General features: G+C 41.6%; 1 protein-coding gene across 4 annotated transcripts in view; it reads left to right on the top strand.

Annotated features, from left to right (window-relative positions):
• The window catches only part of vps13b (vacuolar protein sorting 13 homolog B), a 352,525-nt gene that overhangs the window by 77,325 nt on the left and 259,165 nt on the right, over window positions 1–16,035 (top strand). For all 4 annotated transcript variants that reach the window (XM_078253791.1, XM_078253793.1, XM_078253790.1 and 1 more), the window contains 2 exons: window positions 815–999; window positions 15,858–15,992. In XM_078253791.1, coding sequence (XP_078109917.1) covers window positions 815–999; window positions 15,858–15,992 — 320 coding nt within the window. The remainder of the gene's footprint in view (window positions 1–814; window positions 1,000–15,857; window positions 15,993–16,035) is intronic.

Genomic DNA, 16,035 nt, shown 5'->3' on the forward strand with positions numbered 1-16,035 from the left:
TTTTATATTGGGATGTGATACTGATGGATTCATGGAAGTCATGAACGATTTGTTTCCACCGGTGTCCATTTCATTAAGGGAAACTCAGGAAACTTGCTAAATTCCAGGTGGACAAAACATTAATGACTTTGTTCTACAGAGCTTTAATTGAGTCTGTCCTCACATTTTCTATCATCTATCTGCTGGTATGGAAACCTCACCATCAAGGATAAAAATGCACTTCTAAAAATTGTGAATGTGGCCAGCAAGATAGTGGGTGTGAAGTTCAGTACACCACTCACCCTCTGTACAGAGAATACATGTTATTACCATCTGGCTTACGTTTTAGCACCCCCTTGGCTCTTAAACAGAGATACAAAAACTCTTTTATTCCTCGTTCCATTCAGGCACTCAACTCTAAGAGGAGGTGATAGCCCTTGCTTATATTAATGACCCCTGTATTTATTTATCTTTATTATTATTATTATTATTTATTGTTTGAGTTTTTGTAGTTCTTTTTACTTTCATTATGACTCCAACACAACTCTGCAACTATTTATTCTATTTATTCTTTAACTCAGGCTGAAGCTGCTGTTTTTATTGTGTTAATTGTTGTGTGGTTTGGGTTGTATATTCTTCATGTGATGTCTTCCTGCTGCATACAAAATGCCCTTTTGGAACAAAGAATAAACTGAACTGAACTGAACTAATGTTGGCGCTTATGTGCGACTCTCCATTATATCATTTATTATTGTCGCATATCCTGACTCTGTCTCTTTTTCTCTCCATGTACTATCCTTTATCTAACCCTGTCTTTCTTGTCCCTCTTTTGCAGGAGCAAAAGGTCTTCGGTACCCACCACAGAGTGTATTTTTGAGCTTCCCCACTTCACTGTCCAAGCCACAAGGGCTCAAACGCTTTTGCTCCAAGCGATCTGTCAGAGCTGGACCCACAGCATGGTCAACGGAGCCCCATTGACACTCAGCGAAAGCCTGCTCCGTGAGGTGTACAAAGCTCCAGGTAACCAACATGCTCTACAATAGACCAGAGTTAACTGAGCTTGTCTGTTCTTTCAAAGCATCATCCAGTTTAAGGAAATTTCTGGTACTTGACCAAGGTAAACATTTTAAAGCCGCTTTCACACATGCACTGCACACCTGAAATTCTTCAGACTTTACCCAGTGGAGCTTTATGTAAGAAAGCAAACGTCCGAATCAGTTGGATTGGACATCAAATGGAGTTTACCCTGCCAACTTCCAAAAGTGGGAAAATTCCTAGCAAGAGAGTGGCTGTGTTGATGACGTTTCATGCTGCTTGCAAAAAAATTAGAGAAAACAAACCTCCAACAGTGAAGAAGAAGGATGATTAACATGAAGATGACGAGATTCAGGAAGTTCTGTCTGTAAGGGCTGGACTGATGTCGAAATCAGCAGACAAATTCAAGGAACGGCAAGAGACTTGATTGTTTATTGTAACGGCTCTCTGACGCAATGTAATCCGCGCCATGTCCTGTCTGCTGCATGCTCTACCCAGCGTCTTAATCAAACAGAGTATTTCCAGTTAGTGAGAACTCATCTAACGCGGACAATTTCCTGCTGTGTGCTACATGTGGTAAAAGGAAAACTCCGGACTATGGTGGGACCTAATTCGTCTGAGAGTTCTTAAGTGAAAACAGCTCAAGTCTATTTCTGCTGAGCAGCTACAGCAGAGCAATAGAGGTGTAAGGGCTGGCGAACCATAGTAAGACAGAGGAGCGAGCATGACCTGTTCACTCTCCCTATATCTTTGCAGCATCTTCTTCTAGGTAGTTAGGGATTTGTGTGTGATTAATGTGTTTTTTATATATGTAGGAACCCTGACCTTTCCACTCACACAATGCTGTTTGGTTGCCCATTGGATTTCCAGAACAGACAGTGATTAGGTGTGTGAAGAGAAAGGGAGCAGGTTTATCATAGAGGAGCAAAGGCTATCTAGCATGGCAATAGGCTTTTGTGTTTTTTCGGTTGCTCTTGTGACTGCAGGGTAGGGTAGTAATTAACATTTTGCAATAGCGACTTAGTCACTTAGCTATATGAAAAAAATACCCATACAGAAGAATAATGTGTCCTTTAGCAGCTCATTTTGTTTTTCAATCATGAATAGTCAAAGAAGAAACTACATCACTTTGTTCATCTAGTCTCTTTTAGGCTATTGTATTAAATGTTAATGCATTCATCATTGTAGTTGATTTATTGAAATCTCATAAAGTACATTTACTGTTCTTTGTTTGTTTAGTTCTCCATAAAATAAAGCTGGTTTCTCAGTACCACAAAATTGTCAAGAGAGACATATGGAACTGGCTTGAGCTTAAAGTGATTTGACTCCCTTATGAAAAGTTTTACAGTTCTTTCTCAGGGCTCAGCACATCATGTGCCAGACTCATTCGCCCAAAACAAGTCAACCTGATAGTAGCTAGTAAGCTATGGACAAGGTGGCGGCAGACCCTATACCGGGAGTGCAAGCACATATCCAAAACTTTAGGTCTCAAAATATACATTCACGTGAGACACTTTGGCATACAGATCAACTTGTCTTGTGCCCAGTGTGGGGTACTGGACCTGCAGGCAAGGGCAAATTAACTCTGAAACTGTTTTACGCTTCATGTCGCTTAGGATGCCTTAATGGACAAATAATAAATTTTGCCCCTTGTTAAAGAAAGGGAGGGGAGCCTGAATTCAATAAAACAGTAGCTTTTCTCATGACGGTAGCATCTGGACAGTCCTCTGGAGGGCCAGGGATTTTCCAACTCATTAGGATCATGTTGTTTGGTATGCCGTCAACATTCTCCCTCGGCCAAGCCAGCCAAGCTACCTTTTTCGCCGTTGTGCAGCCGCCAAAATTTATGAAACTGGTCTCCCGTGGAGTGAAGTCAAATATTCCTCTCCCCTCACTCTGCCTTTCTCTTGGAACAGGGCTTGAATAGAAACATGGAGAAACATTTGCACATCTGGTCTGTGTGCTGGCAGGTTAGAAAAAGAGCAGTGGGGAAAAGAGTTTGTGTTAGAAGGCAAGAGAGTGAAGGGGAATAGGTGATGTGTTGTGTAAGTATATGTTGTTGTGGGGAAAAAACTCAGCAATAATTCCTATGATATAACCAAAGATGTCTAGTACTGTATCTGCATTTGAAATTGTGGTGGCACCCGTAGGCCTTAAGAAAGATGTTAGCTGTCCCAACCTCTCCCAATCTTTGGTGTGACAGCTTAAGTGTGGAGGAGAAATGGAAAATGAGGGAATGCAAGAAAAAGAAAAGCTAGCAGAATAAACTGTTGTGATCTGTTTGCTGTCGTGCATCTTACTGCACATCCAGTACAACCTTGATGAATAGTTTTGGTTCCTGTGTGCACTCACTGTGGGTTTGTCCACACTGTAATGTCATGATGGGACCATGCTGGCTACTTTTCTTCCCACTTACTGCTTTGCTCCTCTCTGGTCCGCTTTGCTCTGAGTTTGTTTCTTTTCTACCAAAACCTTAGTATCGTAACTCCTGATGAAAAGCTTACTGTAGGCAGTTATTTTACATTCTATAAACCTATCCAATGACAAATAAGGGGACTGTACTGTTAAACCGCTGACATGGTGCCACTTATTTTGCCCTCCGCACAGTAAAAGTGTTTGCAATCTTAGCAGTGGCTGCATTTTTCTGCTAGTGTGACTTTCTGGCTGACTTGCTTCAACTGTTTGTGGTAAGCGCACGGGTCTGTTATAACGCTCACAGGACTCAGATCTGGATCCAGATTTAAGTCTTGTGGTCGTTTGTTTGTTCTTGTGTCACCAACCAGCAGTCATCAGACCATTGCCAGGACAGAGCTCACACACACATGCTGAGGCCAAACACTGAACATGAGCAAACAAAAGCGGTTCACTTAGAACATGGGCTTTTTTTCATTCCTTTAGGAATTTCTCCTCCCTTCTATCCTTTTGATGTTACAGGGTTTTTCAATAGTGGAAGGTGTTTCATATCGAGGTCTAGCTGATAACACAGATGGTCAGTGTCCTTCACGGGGGAGCCATTTGGGTATAAGATTTCATTCCCTATCCAAAGGAAATTTCACAATTCAGCAAGGGGGAAAACTCAACAAAGCTGCAGTTGTAATCTCAAGGTACTGACAGACTGTAAAGTGTTCTTCAAAATAATTGGTGGACTTAAAATTATTGCAGCTGACTAGAACACAGCCACTAAGACTTGTAAGACTTTGAGTTACTGTGCTGCTTAGTTGCAACTACAGTGGTGACCCAGCAAGCAGCATATGCAGTGGAGCCTCTGTTTGGTCTGCAAACTCAGAGTCGATTGAACAAAATCAGAAAACAAACCGTAAAATCTTGTTTTCCTTGAAAATCAGACGCTGTCAGTCACTGCCTGTTGCATGACGGCATGGTTTGTCACACAACTGTCTGTAGGACAGTGTTGATCTCCAATGCTGCTAAGCTTGGCTCAGACATGAGCAGAGTTTTCTGTGGTAACACATTATTCCAGCGTTCTCCTTTTGCATTCCAGTGAAGCTCACACTAGTGTTGTATTTTATTGGTGAGCTCTGCAGCAACAGTATGTCCTACTTCATGTGTCTGGTTGTCTGGTGAAAACGGAGAAGTGGTCCATATGGAGGGGTGTGTTTGTTTGTGAACACATTGTGCCTGAATTCTTACAGTATGTGCCTACTAACCCTCGGCCTTGCCAGCTGCCCAGTGAGGGTAATAACAACTGTATGGGTTTTTTTGCAGTTCTGCCATGCTGCATTCCCTCCTTACTGACTCCTATTTTTGCTTTAACAAAACCCACTCTTTCTTTTCTTGCTTGCTTTTTTCTTGTCTTTTTTTACCATACCGTTTGTCCTTTTTTTCCATCTTTTCTTTTTAATTCAGTGATACCTTTCTTCACTTTTTTTTCTCTTTTCTATCTGTCCCTCTTATCTCATTTTATTGCTGAATTCATTGCCTCACGCCATCTCATTTTCCTTCCTCTAACCTTGTCTTTTTCTCCTTTTCTTTTGCAATTGTCAACGACCAGCCCGTCCCGTCCCGTCTTACATGTCCTCTTTGTTTATACTTCCAGGATGCTTTCGTGGTTAGCAGTAGCAGCCATAGTAGTAGCAGTAGCGGTAATAGTAGTAGAGAGGAGCCAGTAATTCCTGCCTACCACTGCTTCTAGCCACTGCTAACCTCAGATTCAGCGACACACTGACCACAGTGACCTCCCACACACTACTTGAGTCTGCATGCATTTGTGTGTGAGTATACTGTATGTTGTGCATGAGTGTGTGCATAATTCTGGTACAGGGAAAATTCATTAGCTCACTCTTCAGTGCATTGTTCTAATAAATATTTGGATATTCAATGGCTCAAAAGTCAATAATGCCTCTTTTTGGTTTCTGTTACACATTTCATTAGTCCAGAAACCTGTAGAAAACATGCCTTATCTCAAAAACATCAGAAGAGGGACTAAGTGTGCGCACATCCAAGCGAAAATACTCAACTGCAGGACATAAAGGCGGTCTGCACACTGTTGGGCTACAATTAAATAGTTTCTCTTTTTATGGCAGTGTTTTCATCTGCAAGATCTTCCTAAGGCAAATGTAAAAACATGCATTTTTGGTAGAGGCAGGCATATCTCCAAAACATGCCGAAGCTATGCATATGTGTGCCTTTGCAAATGTTTGGAAATTAAAGCATCTGTTTAACAACCAATACAGTTTCTACTAAACACTACAAGAGACATGTAGAGGGTTACATGTTATTGACACCAGTGACATAATGAATAGATAACTTAATGAGTGGCTGGTCTACAGTCACAGCTCTTACTTAGTGTTTTATATTTTCATAGTTAGTTATTCCCTTTAGTTAAATCTCACTCAGTGTCAACAGTCAACTCTAAAAGGTTGTCATGGATCTCAGTGACTAAAGTTTTGATAAAATCCTAGAATCCTTAGTCTGTACATTGTCATGAGCACACATAATCTGTATGTTTTCTTATAGTATTCGTCTTCTTTTCTTTATTGGATTTTGATTCATGTACTTGGGACTTGAGTGTTTCTGTTTCAACAGGTGTATTTATAGCTCAGTACACAGTGATAAGTCACAGAGAGCTCTTAAACCTGCAGATGGTACAACTCTGACTATGGGAATATGACCCAATGATCTCTTGTCCGTGTATTTTGAAATATTGTTATTGTTATGACTGTGATTGTGAGAATAATCACATAGTCATATTCGCGTTGCTGTGTTTGTGCATTTGCCTGCTTGCATGCATGCCCGTGTGTGTACGTTTTGTGTCTTCATTCATTGTCTCGCTGATTAAACATAAATTAGAAGTCTTGGTCGCATCCTTGCATCTTTTCAAGAGTTTGTATTTCTAGAAGTCTTGCGAAAGGCTGCATTTTGAAAGACAAAAGATCAAGGTCAATAAGCATAACATTGGCATTTCCACCAGCGTTGAATTCAGCTTTAATGTGGCTACCGCAGCTGGTTTTCTGGCCACAGAGCTCTATGGTGGTCTGGACTAGGACAAGAGGAGGGGGGTCTTGTAGAAGTTGGTTGGTGGTGGTCACCAGACGTGCTCCAGATGATTGCTTGGTGATATACGAGCTGTGACATAACTTTAGCGTGACAGATATAAGGGAAAAAGAACAGAGGAAGAGGAAGAGAGAGAGAGTGAACGATATAATGAGCAGAATAAAAAATGAAAGTCAGGGAAAATAAAGGTTGAAGGGAAAAGTGACAGAAAGAAGGAAATAAAGAGATTGAGAGAGTGGGGTGGACATCAGTGCCCAGAAACACAACTGGCCATTGGTTCTCTTTATTAAACCCAGCTTTTGCACCTAATTTAGTGTCAGGTTAAACACGCACACACACGTGCGTAAAGAGACGTGCATATGTACAGATGCATGCCCATCTCCATCTTTAGCAAATCCTATATGTACTCCTGAACTCACAGCATACGATCCCATTTAAGGCAAATGACGGCAAGAATGTTTGGATACAGCAAGCGTATGCTCTCACTGCATAGTGACTAGAAGCATGTTGATAATAACAGTCCAGGGCTTATGCTCTCACTCCTAACAGTATCATTATTAAAACAAGTCTGTTGTTTTTACTAGTTCCCCCTACTCATACATTGGGGCAAGGGGTGGTTGGGAGGAAAATAGAGAAAAGATAGGAATAAAGACTTAAACTATTCAAGGTTACGTCAGGGAGACTTATTTATACTTTTTTACTTACTTCAAATTGATATTTCCCATTGCTTGGAAACAAATGCAATCTCTTAGGAGACTATGTCAATAACAGTGTTTATGCAATGTTGCACTGCATGAAAAAGGCTGCTCCTGTCATGGCCAGCAGTTCACATCCCTGTGATCTAACTGCCTTCGGGAGCATGGGTCTGATGCAAATCCCCCTGTGATGCTGTGGCATAATAAGTGTCTGTAATGGCTCTGTGTTATTGGAGGGGGGGAAGTCTTACTCTGTCACCTCTGTAAACTAATCCCTGATATGCTGTGCATTTAATGTTGTCTATCTTTGCTCCCTCCTTCTCAGCCTCCTTGGCATTTCTCTCTTGCCCATACGGTAATGCAACTGTTGGTAGCATAGTCCTGGCTATGGGACTGAACGGGGGAGGTTTTCCACTGTTTTCCTGTGCAGAGTTTGGCTGACATGGCCTTCTTCCTCACAACCTTAATGTCTCATCTATTAATCAAGACAAGCCAGAGGAACATGCAGCATGGCCTGTCACATAATGGGCCCGTACACTTAGCTCATGCAGATTATTTTGATAGTCCTTTTTCATTGTTTCACAATGAAAGTGAAAGGGAAGGGCATGAGCCTTTTTTCGTGGTCTGTAGTTGTCACAAATGTCAGTAAAGAGTTGGGAAGCTTAATGAAAACCCTGAGATGTCTGTCTCAGCATGGCCTGGACCCTCACTCAAGTATCCATACTTCTTTGAAGAGGTAACTTATTGGTTTGAGAGAAATTTCTGCCTGTCTACTTGTCTGCTTCACGGATTGACATCAGGGCAGGAAGAAAGCAGGAGGGAAAGGAAAGAAAGAGGGCTTTTTCATCCATACGCAACCTTATTTCTGACATTAAAAACACGTTGTGTCAGCATCAGAGAACTGATAAATAAATCTTGGATGGAACTTGAGACGGTTCTTGTCAATGAAAACTTCAATGAGCTACAGACGGCCCTCGCTCCACTCCTGGTAGATTGTGATGATGTTTTAAGTCAATCCAGACTCAGGCCTTTCTTTTGTCTTCCTGAAGCTCTCTGCTCTTTCTCTGTTGCTCACTTCAGTCCAGAGCTAATGAGAGAAGCCAGTGGAGTCGATGCAATTGTTGTCCCACAATTGGACATCCGATTACATGGATATGTATATCTTTAATCAGATGAGAGGAACATAAAGTGCCTGAGGTTTCGCTCCTCCATTAAACATCTCCAATGAATTTTTACCAAACAACAGCGTTGTACGTACACACACACACACACACACACACACACACACACACACACACACACACACACACACACACTTTCTCCCCCATCGTGGTTGGTGACTTCAGATACTCATCAGGGGACATCAGGCTTGTCATTTCTCACCCAGATTCATCATTCATCATTCCACTTTTCCTCACACCATCCTCTGACTTCTGGCGAAATATGATATTTCAAAGAAATCAGAAGTCTACTGAGAGTGTGCCAAGGATTTTCTCTTCCCTGTTTGTTTGAATAGTAGCCCACTTTTCTGTCATGGGAAATCAAATTTGATTCCAGGCATGTTGGAGGACAAGGATGATCCCAGTACAGGATCTGGAAGCCTGAGTATCATGTCCAACTTTTTAGTTTTGCCTTTCTTATATGAATCATTGATGGTTTCTCAGAGGCATCTTTCCACTTTACTCTAAATCCAATATACCATTGGCACAATATAGCACCTACATTGGTAGTTGATCTCAAAGATCTATCATGCTTTTTAGAAACCTGGCTGGTCGTTTGTAGTTGAGTAGGGCAGTTGAGTTAGCTGGCCAAGCTTGGTTAGAGCAGAGATTCCGTCATTTTAGAGCTGGAACACTCGACTCCCGACTCTCCCCTGTAGAGGGTAAACTGAAATATAATCTGAAAACCCCCTGCAGCCGTGGTTTATAAAACGTTACCATAGTAAAGACTTGTAGACCCCTACAATGTGTCATCAGTAGATAATGCATTAAACAGACCTAGGAAGGCTCTGCATTTAAATATATATTAGTCACTGATTCAAATGAATAAAATAACTGTTGGTGGTATCAGGAAAACCATCATCAGGAGCATCACTAAAACATTACAGGCATTTAAGGAGAGACCTATTTAACACACAGCTTTACTTTCATCCCAAAGTAATTAAGGGTGTGAAGAGTGTGACTCATAAGGGATACATTACATATAGCTGTGCATAATAAGTAAAATAACTGTTAATTAAGTAGCTTAATAACTGTCTAACAGTTATAACACAAAGCAAAGAGAATCACTGAGACATGAAACAAAATGCACTGAAAGTAGAATGAGCATTAAAGCTCCCACAGCAGACTGCTCTGAATGTTACTAAGCCCGAATCAATGACAGCCCCAAATAAATCTGTTTGTATTTATGTCATCTGGTAGTGTCTGCTGAGCTGGCTCCCTGCTGTGAGCCAACCGTCCCATCTAAGGGTAGTGACTAGTGCCGACTGAGCACATAGCTCCACGTCACAAGGCCATAAATCTCCACTGTAACTCCCATTGAAGTGCCTCAGCACCAAAACCCCAGTCACGTCTTGGCTACCACCACACACAGACACAGCCTCTGCAAATTTGATCTCAGTGGATTATTGATAAACAAGGACTCTCTGCTTGGTTTCTCTTTAATACTGTTCCATCAGGGAAGAGGAGAGAGGGTGGGAAAACCTGAGAAAAAGAGCAAGTGTGAGTTGTAGAGTCACAGACATCTTGAGAGTCAGAGAGGGAGAAAGGGAGAGCAGTAATCCAGAGTTACGTTTCAGTGACGGAGGGGCTGGTTTAGCGTCATTAGCTGTGGTCTGTAGTTTCGAGCATCGCTCTCATGGTGGAACCACACTGGCACTCCATCCTGGCTCCTACTTCAAAGTCAGAATGCCCCTGTTTCTTATGCTTACCAAATTTGTCAGGACAACATTAGGCTGGGGATATGGGAGATTGAGAGGCAGGCCCTCTCATCAAGAACTGTGTTTTAATGGCCTATCTCACCACCGACTAATCATGTCCTTACAAGTGGCAATGCGGGAATCCTCTATGTCACAGCACGTTTCTCTATCATTCTTCGCTCATCTGTCTCTCCCTTTTTCTCTTATTCTCTCATCTTTCTCACTTGTTCTATAACTCTTTCACTCGGTTTTGCTCTGCACTCCTCTCCCACCCCCACCCTGTCTCCCAAACCCCACTGCCTAGGCCCATTAGTGTTGGCCAAATTGCTTCCGCATGAAGAATCCTTAATTGTGGTAATTCAGTGGCAGAGAAAACCAAGGTTTGAATGTGCGGAGAACATGTGTCACTGCTTTAGTGGGCAGACGGAAAGGCAGGCAGCACCTGGAGGGGATGGTAATCATGGAAATTAGACCCCCAGCCTCCGCTACCACCAGCACTTACACCCATCACTGTCTTAATACCTCGACCGTTATAGGCAGCCAGCACCACTTGCATACTCCAGCTCTCTAACCTCTACCCAGTGTGCTGGAGGCTGCCTCATAGGAGAAGGGCGGGGGGGTAGTTTAATACCTTGTCTCTGTATATGTAGGTGTAGAAGAATTCACTGTTGGAGGGTTTTTTTTTACATACTGGAATAACCCAAACCCTGGCCTTGGGGCTGTGTGTGAGTTTTGGTGGTTATTTAGCTATGGTAGTTATCACTGCTCAGTTCCATTTACCTGAAATGTAAAATGCATATCTTCCTCTGTGCAAGTGAAGTTTTCCTACAAATACCATAAGCCATGTCAAGTTTTTAAGGCCACCAATTTACTGTAACTGCTTTATTTATTGACGGTAGGCTGATTTACTGTTTTTGTCAGTTGCTGGTAGAAAGTAGCAAAATAGATTTTTTTTTTTCTATAACAAAATGTCACAAACACTCATCACGACTGATTATAAACATTGAATGCGTTCCTAAAGCTACCTTTATGTTTAAAAGTCTCTACTGTCCTAAGAATCATTTTCTGGTAGTATCAGACTTGTGTTTGCCGACTGCCAAAGCTGCTCTCGTCTCAGCTTTAACTGCAGGACAAACCACTACTGGTTCACCTTGTCTGTCTTCCTGTCCCTCTCTCTCTGCATGTGTCTGTATTTCTGCTGTGTGTCAGTACTGGGCAATGTGCCAGCAGACCTCCTGCTCCTACTTACTGCTTCTACTTCAGCCCTTCCTGACTTAGGAGAGACAGTTATTGTTTCTGCATCAGCACTTAATGGCTCAGCTGGCTGCTTTCGGTCTACCCGACTTGTCTATGTCTACCTCTTTTTCTGTCAGCCCCCTAGCTGCTGTGGGCCCATTGCCAGACTTGGGGCTTTTAGTACTTTAGGTTCTCTTTCCTTCCCTGTCTGTCTTTGTCTGACTACTTGCCCATTAGGGTTTAGCGATAGTGTACATCCTCTTGTCAGTTGATCGTCATCACAAATAAAACTGAGCCCTAATGCATTACTACGTGCCAGGGACCGGTTTTCCGAAAAGTAGGGGAACTCTTCACTCATGAAATGACTATAATGTGACTGCATGAAGTGGAGGTGTAATAACTTAAATCATAACACAGCTTTAATAGCTGTTTTAGCACACGCCATACTTTTTTTGGTCAACCAATTCCAGATATTGTTAGTTCTCATGCCTCAACTCTAGTAATAGAGACAGTTTCAGGTTCTGCTTCAGCTTTTAATGGCTCCTCTGGATGCTTTCTAAAGTTTAAGAACATACATTAAAACAACTTTTCATACAGAGAGGAGGACTTCTGCCTTCCCCTTCTTTATCTTATAAAATGTCAGTGTTCCCATGTGAATGTCCTGGCTTTTTCGCTTAAAGAAACCCTGTTTCCATAGCATTAGATATGAAAATTGCTCATTCTTTCTGAGGTATTATCACAAGTGTTTTGTGAATGTAGGCTAATACAAACACTGTGGCTTCTTGTTTTAAAATGTAGTTTCGCCTGGTCTAGCATTATGGGCAGGCAACTTTCCCATACCATTCCTCTAAGTGGTGAGAGCAAGACATGTTGGAATGTGTAAAACATGGCAAATCTGCAGATGTCCTGCACACACACATACACACACGGACATACTGAGACATGTGCACGCCAACTATTGAGGTATGCAGAAAGCAAAAAAGAAACCTTCTCATCCCATACTCCCCCATCTGTGTGTGTGTGTGTTCCCTTTTTTAATCTATTTTCTTTCTTTTTCTTTCTACCCGTTAGCATTTCTTTACTGACTTTCCATCCCTCCTTCCATTGATATTTTCCACACTCTCCTCAGCGTTCAGGATGGCAAATCCAGCTGCCCACGGTTGCCCTCACAGTGTTTGATGGAGTGCCGTAGCCTCTGGCCCCTAGCTGTGTGTTTATGTACTTCTTGCACCTGCCCTTGCTTTAAGAGTAACAGCACCACCCACATTCACTTTCTCATTCACTCACGGAAACACAGAAACACACACGTCTGGCTGTAATACACACACTAATGCGTCCTACATACATAAACCAAACTGAATACCACTGTAAAGTCGACAAACTACCAATCCCTTTGTTTTTACTCTTTCTCCTCTTCCTGTGTACCCCGCTTTTTATAGTCCAACAGCTGGACAAAACATTGTCCACAGGGCCCCCCCCCCCCCCACGCAACAACCAACACCCCAGCAGGTGCACCGTGCCCTTTAGGACATCTACGTGGGCAACGTGGGATAGTGATACCCATAGTTCCATTTTTCAAAGAGTAAATAGAGTAGGGGGAATAGCCCCTGTTGTGTTCCAGATTGGCTTGCACTTTTAACATCTCCATCTTCTACTAAAAGAATGAAGGACTTGTCAGTCTGTGTGGAGGCCTACTCATCACTGTTACAATAATTTTTCCTTCAGTACGGTTTTGAAAAAGGCCAAATGGTCACTGGATCTGGATATCCATTCTCTACGATGTCTCATTCTTTCAGAGTAGATGGGTCATGTGTTTTTAGGTTCACCGAGACACACTTAATAATATAGCCAAATGTCTGGTGCTTTTATGGCAATTCTATGCATGCTATATTGTTTCCAGAAAGGGGATCCTAGCTTTATGTAGTGCCTATGTCATTCTCTATCTTTCACTCTGGTACTGGATCACATCAAATAAGGTGTGTGTGCATATGAGTGTATCTGTATGTGCATATATATGCTTGCACATACATGCTTTGATAAAAATGATCAATATTGTAACTCAACTCTGTTCTCTAGTTTCTACTGAAAAAAATATTTTTTATTTGGTAAGAATATATGACATTGACTAAACTTGAGGAAATCTGATTTAAAAAAAAATCAAAATCAAAACTGCTTTAACTGTTCTCTGAAACAATATGCTACACCATGGGCTTGTTTTTGACAAAAACAAGATCATCCATGTGGTCTTAATTCTTTAACAGACAGACAGTCAGAACCTGCTAATCATTTTGACAATAGTGTAATTTGTTTACAGTAATTATACAAGGTAAATGTAGGATTTTACCAGTTACTTAAGAAATACATTGGTATGTATGCATGCAAATGTAGTATAAAAGTATAGCTCTGTTATTAGCAATGTTAAGACATTGATTGCTTGTTTGGCTTCTGGGATGAAATAATACACATATACAGTACCAGATGTACACTTTATATAGAACGTATGTCCTATAGACAGAGGAAGCTGATAGAGAATTAGGTAACTACAGCCACACAGGGACACACTGCACTGCTCTGTTTGACCTGCAGCTATATTAAGTGGCAAGGAGGGAGACAAAGGGAGGGTTATTAACATCCCCATCTTCCATCTGGGCTGATGGAGGGCCTCTCAGACAGCAGGTGAAGAGGTTGCTGGGTAATTTGTCTTGAGAGAGGGAGAGGAGGGAAGTCAGTGGTTAGGGATTTTCGCAATTGCCAGTAATTCTCTTGGTTAAATGTGCTGTGTGTGTGTAAATGTGTCTCCTCGAATCCCGTCTGTATCCACACTGCCTGCTGTTTTACTTGAAAACTACTTTTGAACTATTAGTTGATTGAGATTAACAACTGCAAACAAATAGTATATGCTAGTTTTGGTGTAAAACAGTCTACCGAAGTTATCTTTGTTTATGCATTTATGAGTCCAGGTATCGGATTCCCCAAGTAAGTTTTTTTTTTTTTTATTTATGTTTATATATATAACTTTTGACTATCTCTTTGTTGTTTCGTTCGGCCTTCATGACCTGTTGATCTTAGAGTCACTGGGCCACCATTGTGCTGAAAGTGCTGTGGACACTTGGAGGAAATGAAGTGCTATCACTGTAAGAGGGGATTATTCTGAGAAGAAAAGCCTTATTGGAACAGGTGATGTAAGAATTTAATGTGACTCCCTCAGACAGTTCCAGCTCACTGGAAGAATGTAGCATGTGATGGATGGATCCTCCTCTCCTCTCTCAACAGGCCATTTGGCACAGAACTCCCTAAACTCTATAGTATCTTTTAGCCATCCAGCTATTTCTCCCTTCTCCTCTGGTTATGTGTTTGACATAGCCTCTCACCATAGAAATAACATTGACATATCATAATGGCGAGTATGTAATCTCCCCCACTCCTTCCCATAGTGCAAACAGTTTCATTTTGGAAAGATGGCAGACGGAAGGTTCTTCCACACTATGCTGCCATTAAGAGAAATAATCATAGAGTGAGGAGCACTTGAGGCTCCTGTGAGGTAATGCTGGTGTTAGGTGAGTTGCAGTTGACGCTAAGCTGAATACTGGCGAGACTGTATTGGATATTATTTTGGAAAGATGTATCCTTTATATTGGCCTATTACTCATACTCCTAATAGTCCTGGTTATTTAACTTAAAATGTTCAAGTCATTTAACTCAGTAGATTTACTGGGAACTTGTAAAACATTTAGAACAAGCACTTGACAATTTAAGGGTTTTTATCTCTTTTAATATCCTTCCTGGGCACTTTTTTTTAAAAACAATACGTTGGGACTTTGCTGTAATGTATCCAAAAGCCCATCAGTACTGTAAATGTTTTCACAGGAAGCTTTCTAAATCCAGAGGGATAAAATACATATAAAATGTACCCCTTGTACATTTTCAGACCCTGTCAGCTTGTACTCAGAGATAAATACACAGGAAAAAAAATGTTAAATAATTAAAATAGAAAATGGACTGGCATAGATTGTAGCAAAACCAAAAAGCCAGGTGCTGATAAAGGTGTCCTACAGATACATTCATTATGCATCAGCTCATTCATTATAGTAAAATGTGTTATTTACGTTGTAGCTGTGGGAGACTATTCACTTATGTGTTAACAAACTTTTACAGCTTACTAGAATATATAAATGTGTTTTTGTTTCACGTATGTCTCATGGTATGGAGACACACCAACAGGTTAACCTTGGAACGAGAGGGCACCACTAGTATCCCTGCCAGAGCTTAGATAAATGCAACACACTCCGCTTGGTGTTGGTGATATCTGTGTTTAAGAGCACCTGGTTTCTCAAACCTTTGGGAGAGACAGAGAGTGAAAGAAAGGGGTCAAGTCCAATTAAAGGCCAATTAAGTGTTTAACAAAGCCACGGCAGCCGTGTTTAAACCTGCCCGGACTGCACTTCATTTTCATTTTTTCTTTTTTTTTTTCCTTTTTTTATTAGGTGTGAAGTCTCCGGGCCCGTCACCGACTCTCGAGGGCTCGGTCCAAAACCTGGAGCTGAAGTTTTGCAGCCGTGCGACGGTGAAATGCGCTTCGGGAACCGTGGGAGCTGTAAAAGTGTGCGCCAGGACCCCAGGTGTGTGCAGCTGTGCCCTGTTAAAACTTTACTGCCTGTGTAG

This window comes from Sander vitreus, chromosome 6 (genome assembly GCF_031162955.1).
Source record: "Sander vitreus isolate 19-12246 chromosome 6, sanVit1, whole genome shotgun sequence".
NCBI classification, from domain to species: domain Eukaryota; kingdom Metazoa; phylum Chordata; class Actinopteri; order Perciformes; family Percidae; genus Sander; species Sander vitreus.